The sequence below is a fragment of the Grammomys surdaster genome, unplaced genomic scaffold, assembly GCF_004785775.1.
Source record: "Grammomys surdaster isolate TR1022 unplaced genomic scaffold, NIH_TR_1.0 126313, whole genome shotgun sequence".
Lineage (NCBI taxonomy): Eukaryota > Metazoa > Chordata > Mammalia > Rodentia > Muridae > Grammomys > Grammomys surdaster.
In genome coordinates this window covers 4,785,623-4,792,268 of record NW_021621113.1, presented here as the reverse complement: position 1 = coordinate 4,792,268, position 6,646 = coordinate 4,785,623, and the positions used below count along the sequence as shown (strand labels likewise).

The window sequence follows — 6,646 nt, the reverse complement described above, 5'->3', positions numbered from 1 at the left end:
AAACATCAAGCTGTTCAGATATGAGAGGAATCCCAAGGAAGAAGGCGCCTTTTAAAATGCTCACAGCATACAAAGAGATTGGGTGGGAAAATGAAAATTGTTTGTAAAAGGTAGAGACCTGGAAAGACACAGGGTCTTAGTTTTGGTGGAAGGGAAGCATATGCATAGATAATGGGTCGGTGGAGTATTCCTGTGCATTCGAGTGGGCACTGTTGCAGGCTGAAGAAAGGGGGCACTCTGTGATGAAGGCCATCAGAGACTTGTGAAGGAAGTGCTGCAGGATTCAGCCCTTCGATTCCAAAACTGGATGCATGGAAATCAGATGTGGTTCCATTTGAGGTCTTTGGAATTAGAATCATGGAGAGGTACACAGTCCAAAGGTATACATTCTTAGACACTCCCCAGGGCCTGGTGATGTGGTAGCCCAGGAAATAAGTATCAGAGAGCTTCTGAGAGGCAAAGATGATTGACCCAAAGCTCTGAGGAGGAGAGCCCGGCAAAGCATGGAGGTTAGTCATGGGAACTGGGCTCACGCAAACCTAGATTTGAGTCTTGGTTCTGCCATTTCCTGGCTGTTTGATTTTGGGTTAGTCACTTGGCTCCTCTGTGTCTCTGTTTCCCTCACAGTTAAAACGAAGGGGACTGAACTAGAGGGTGCAATAACAAATTGAGAGACTAATAGTCCCAAGGTTGCCTTGAAGACGGAGGGAGATAGTGCCACTCGAAGGACTTGGCACACTGCTTGGCACATGGAACATTCTAGAACTATCTCAGGGATATGTTGTGCAGATGAAACGAGAGATAGTACGTGTAAAACACTAAGGCTTGGCTCGAGTTTGTGCTCAATAACTGCATTTATTAGAGAAAGCTGATGCCTACCAGTAGGGGCAAAGTCTGGTCTCACAGTTACACGTGTACTTACGCACACACGTGAACACCTATTTTCATAGTGACAGGGAGGCACACTTGTGCCTGGAAGTTCATAAGGTCCCTCTGCTGTAGGATCCTCTAGGTGACACTGATATGTTCCTTTTATCTCTCCCTGTCCCCCATTGGCTCCTCCTCCTCCCTGGCAGCCAACTGGGGAAAGCCTGGAGACTCAACAGCAAGCCTTCCTCCTTTCACTTTTGGTCTAGGCTATCTGAGGTCACGCAGGTGCACAGATTGAGAACCACCGGTGAAGGGACTCAAGCCTGACGGTCTTAGCTTTGCATTCAAGACTATATGTACTTTGATGCCTGGACCTGTCTTTCTGGATTTATCTTTTACACTGTACATTGCCAGTGACCCAACTACACCTAACGTCACTCTCACCAGCTCTTCCTTGTCTTCTGCTTTTATTCAGGTTACTGCTGCCTGTAATAAATTTTCCTGTCTAACCTTCCAGGGGAATTCCAGATTCAGATATTGCTTTATTGAGTAAACCCCAATGCTTTGTATTTTCTCTGGGCTAATGTTATGGCCAATAGGATACTATCTCATAGTTATTTATATGTCCACGTCCCCCTCCAGGCAAAAGTGGGGCCGTCTTTAGTTCATCTCCAGGATGCCAGCACTCAATATGGGGCCTAACACAGGATAGGCATAATAAATATTCCATGAGTTGCAGGTAATTGGATTTCTTCCTGACCTGGCACTGACTCCCTGTTCTTCTCCCTAGATTTGGGGCAGTCACTCCAGTCCAGGGCTTTTCTTCATCTTGCAAGTATTGTTGAAGTTTGTGGCCCTTTTTAAAAGTAAAGGGGAACAATGTTCTCTTTGTCTACCTGTTGCTGACAGTGGCACACCGGTTTGCCACAGTCTTTGAGGCTGTCCCCTGCCCAAGGAGCAAACGAACGTGGAATAGATCAGATTTGGGTTCAAATCCTGACACTTTCATGGACTGTGTGATACTATGCTCTCTGATTCTCAGTGTCCAGACCTCAAAACTTGAGATTATAAAATAATAATGATAATATAATAATAATAATTTCAGTTTCCATCCCCCCTCCCGACACACATCCGGCTCCTGGTCGCCCGATCTTTCTATTTCAGGATGTCTTTCTATCTCGCCTGTCACTTTTCCTTCTTCTACCTCTGCCTCCCTGCGACTCTTAGTTTAATCCTCAGGTCCTCGAGAGCTTTGTCTTTGCTCCCTCCCTGTTGCAGCCTGGAACTGAGCAGCAGTTACAAGAGAGGAGCCCAGGAGCCCAGGAAAGCTTAGTGCTTCTCTTTCTGGCCTCAGGGTAGCTTCTCAGTGTGCCAGCCTCAGTTTGAGCCAACTGAGGAAGAGGCAGGAAACAGGGAGGGCTTACATACCCCAGGATCTGTACTTAAATAAGTTCATCCAATGTCTCTGCCCATTAGTTGTTCGGGAATGAAAATAATAAATCAGAACTCAAGCCTCTTCAGTGGCTTGTCATTTTCTTAGTGTTTCTTAACCCCAAATATCTTCTTTATTTGGCTTTCTGTATGCTCTGCAGGCCCTGGCAACTTCTCCAGCTGGACCTGCCATTCTTCTTCACCGGTCCATTCCAGCCTCCATAGTCTCCTGAGACCCATCAGCCTATCTTTGCCCAGGCTAGCTCTTCTGGCTACAGCGTTTCTTCCAATTGGCCTGCTTGAAGCTGACTCCTCCTACTTCAGGTGTCTGATCACGTGGCATAGGGCCATGGCTTTGGCAAAGGGCTCTTGGACTGTCTTATTTAAAGCATGGCCCCCGTCCCTTAGTGTTCCTTGTTCACTCCCTTGAGGGCCCACGGGTGTCTCAGACTGGAGTTACATATGTATCTATTTATATTTGCTGCCTGAAGTCGTCATGAAAGCAAGGACCGTCTCTCTAAGTACCCATTTATCAGTTACCCACTCATTCATTACTTATTGAGTATGCGGGATAGCAAGCCCTGGGGGACAAAGCTTCCCTAGGGGGGCTCACATTCTAAATGTGGGCATGAATACCAAGTCTATCACACAGCAGGCGGTCTGTTCAGAAGTGCAGCAATCCATTTCCCCTACGGTGGTAAGTTCCACTCCCCCCACCCCATCTTCTTCCCGAATGTAAACTTCATGAGGGTGGAGGTTTTTGTTTTTATTTAAAATTATATTTGTGTCTATGTGCGTGCAAGCGCAGTGCTCTACACGGCCAGAAGTGCTGGTCCGATGCCCTGTAGCTGTAGTTACAGGTGGCTGAGCCACTGGACAAGGGTGCTGGGAATCCATCCTGAGACCTCTGCAAGAGCAGTTTGTGTGCCTAACCACTAAGTCGTCTCCAGCTCCCGGAGATTAGGTCCTCGTTTTTTTAAATCTCCTCTGTGGCCTACAGTCATCATTGAACTAACGAGCCTGGATCTAGTCAGTATTTGAGAAGCACATGGCTTTCTAGATGTGAGTCTTTTTTTTTTTTTTTAAACACAGTTCAAGCCAGACAACCTTGATTCATTTCTTGGTGTCGCCTCACACTGATGCATGATCTTGAAAAAGCCACGTTCTACGATTTCAACTTTCTCAACTATGTAATGGGATTGGAGTGGTGTGTGTGCGCTCCTAGGGCAGGCAATAGTGAAGATGAACAGAGTCCCAGAGAGAGGCACATATGGCACCTGGTCTTACGTCGTCGCTACTTCTTCTGTAGTAGCTACTTCTTCTGTCGTCACTGACTACTACTGCTGGTGGTTGTACAAAAAAATTGAACTGGGCAGAGTTCCAAATTTACTTACTCTGAGTAGCCGGAGGCTACTGTACGAGGCACGAGCGTCAGGGAGAGAGATGAATTTCATATTACTGAAAGTGAAAGACAACATCCCAAAGGCCCAACAACCTTTCTGGTAGATAAAGAGAGCTCTGTCATTGGAGGGAGCTGAATGAATATTCAGAGCAGTCAAGGTAGGAAGAACTTAAGCAACCGACGGAACAGAGGAGCCAAGTGTCCCTGGGTTACAGTCTCCGCCGTGGACAACGAATGCGTTGAGAACGTCGACCTGAATACCAGCACCGGCCGATGGGTCTTGTCGACCCGGTGCGAGAGTGGGGGATGGGCACGCCAGGGCCTGCGGGCCCAGGGACCCGGGCCGCAGCGCGCGACACCGCCAGCAGGGGACGCCTCGAGACCGCGGAACTCGCGCCGGGGCCCTGACGTCAGCGCCCCGCTCGTTCGGGCTCCCGCTCTGGACTCGGCGCCAGTCCCGCTCCGCGCGGCGCTGCTCCGCTACGGCTCCCGCTCGCCTTGGGCTCCGGCTCGGGCTCTGGAGGCGTCGCCTCCCGAGCTGCGGGTCTCCAGGACCCAGGCGGCTGTGCCCCAGCCATGGCCCGAGCTCAGGCTCTGGTCCTGGCGCTCACCTTCCAGTTCTGCGCGCCGGAGACCGAGACTCCCGCAGGTAAGCGCGCGCGGTCCCTCCAAGCTTATCCCGCGAGTGCCCCCGGCTTGTCTCCGATGTCGGAGTGTGGGACGCTCGGTCGCGTGCTCCGAGTGTCTGTGGCTGCTGTGTCTGTAGTTTTTGTGCAAGCTGAGGTTGAGTGTGTACCGGGGATGCGAGTGTGCTGGTGTGAGTGTCGCCTGCGTGGGGCACCGGGTGTGCGCTGGCTCATGTTTGTCCACGCTGCCAAGTGGGCTGTGTATCTGAGTTTTGGTGGCTTGGCCAGAGTTGCGTCTGAGCCTATGTTGCATTTGTTGGCTTTTTTGTATTCCCCAGGCGCGAGTGCTGTTGCTGGTGCGTTTGAAAACCCGCGTGTTTGTTTATGCGTGTGCTGCGAGGTCTCTGGGATCCTGCCCGAGTATGGGCCCGGGAACGTGTGTGTGGTGTTTGTGCGTGTGCAGTCGTGGGAACCGGGTCGGAACCTGTGTGTCTGTGCGCTGTGCCCACGAGTGACCCTGTGGGAGTGTTTGGGGTGTATGGTGCTGTGTGGCTCCGAGTGAATGTCAGGGATGCGGGAAATGCGTGTGGGGGAGCGTGTCTGGAGTGGATGAGTGTGTCAGTGAGCGATGGCTAGGGACGCTGCGAGCTTGGGGTGCTCCTGGGCCGTGGTTGAGTGTGGCTGGGAGCCGAGGATGTGTGTGCATATGTGAGTGTGTGTGTGATCGCGCGCGCGTGTGCGTGGCGCACCCGGCCGGAACAAGTTGTCGCGGTGGCGTCCCTCGGAGGCTGGGGCGGCCCTGCGGCTGGCGAGGGAAGGAAGGGGGAGAGACGCGGCCGTAGCCGCCGACACCGACATTTCGGGCGGTTTGTTGTTTCGCAAGTTCCGAGCGGCGCTGGCTGGCGGCTGATCCGAGGCGGCGCCAGGGCCGCGGGGCGCCCGGGTGGGGAGGGCCGTGGGGCGCACCCGATTGCGGGCGGGGCTGCGGCGTCGAGGCCCCCGCAGGGCCTGGCTAGAGGCCGCGGGACAGCGTCCTCATCGTAGCTCGCCAGAGGCGTTGGGGACGCCGCGGTCCCCGGGGACGCTGCCTGCGTCTGCTTTGCAACTTTGTGTGGCCTCCCGGCCAGCTGGGCACCCGCGTGCGGACGTGAGTGTGTGAATGTGTGCGTGGGGCTCCCATTCGGCCTGCGATGTGATCGCGTGCTTGAGTGTGCTTTGGAGCCTGGTGTCCTATGGAGGGTGTGTGCGTGTGTGTGTGTGTGTGCATTCACATGTCTGAATGTGTGTCCAGTGCCTGTCTCTTTGCGTCCGCGAGCGCATCGCATCGTGTGCTCTGTGGACGGAGTGTCGGTGTGCTTGTGTTTGCGCGTTATTTACCTTCCTTTCCTGAGGCCTGGACCTCAGGCCTCGGCCCCTCCGGCGGGTGTGCTCCGGCTCTCTTCCAGGATTTCCTCCTCCCCTGGCTCCCGCCACCCGGCGTGGGGTAGCCGGGAGCCGCCCCGGGTGGAAGCAGAGCCGAGACACACGCTGCCGCCTTGGGCCGGGGAGAGACTCCAGGCCGCCTGCCCCAGACAGCTGGCCTCCGGGGATCTAGTTCACGGCCCTGCCCCCGCTGGGGCGTCTCGGGAGCTGTCCTGGTCTTGCCCTGCAGCTTTGGGATTGTAATGCTTTGCTTCAGTTTTGACCTCCTGGGACCCAAGAGGGTGACCCAGGCAACCGGCCTCTTAGACCTTTCTTAACCCCTCCTATCTCCCCCCACTACGAGATAGAACCCTCTGCGCCCCCCACCCCCACCCCATCACCTCGATTTGAGAATACACGGAGCCTCAATTGCGATGGTAGTAGACTGTCAGGATCAAGGTTTGAGAGTGAGACCTACTGCAGGCTAGTCCCATTCCCGAGCCTCAGTTTCTCAGTCTGCTTCATGATCTTGATAAAGATCGTGTGTGATGCTTGGTAGAATGTTAAGTCCCCTACTTGGGAAGCAGAGAAGATGGGTTAGAGGGGTGTGGCAAAGCCCTAGGGGCTAATTTGAAGCCAGGGGCAATGTGGGCTCAAATTCTCTATTACTTGCTGTGTGTGACCTTGGGTAAGTCATGTTACATCTCAAATTCCTGTCACCTTTGAAGCTTTTACTATTAGAGAGTGATTCAAAAGCTCTGGGTAGAAAGGAGGTGGCAGCCCTCTGTCTTCAGTCTAGGGAGTGGATCCAGTCCCCTGCCTACCCTTAGTCACCCGGTGGGGGTCTGTGTGGGGTGGCTCTCAGCCCTGCACACCTGGCAGTAATTATCCCACTGTGCACTGGCTCAATCTGTCT

At 53.4% G+C, this 6,646-nt stretch overlaps 1 protein-coding gene across 2 annotated transcripts in view; it reads left to right on the top strand.

Moving 5' to 3' along the window:
* Positions 1-4,156: 4,156 nt before the first annotated feature.
* The window catches only part of Ptpru (protein tyrosine phosphatase receptor type U), a 74,343-nt gene continuing 71,853 nt past the window's right edge, over positions 4,157-6,646 (top strand). Inside the window, exon 1 of one of the 2 annotated variants that reach the window (XM_028759555.1) lies at positions 4,157-4,352. In XM_028759555.1, the coding sequence (XP_028615388.1) occupies positions 4,280-4,352 (73 nt within the window). In that variant the 5' untranslated portion in view covers positions 4,157-4,279. The remainder of the gene's footprint in view (positions 4,353-6,646) is intronic. The other variant, XM_028759554.1, reaches the window with a different exon arrangement.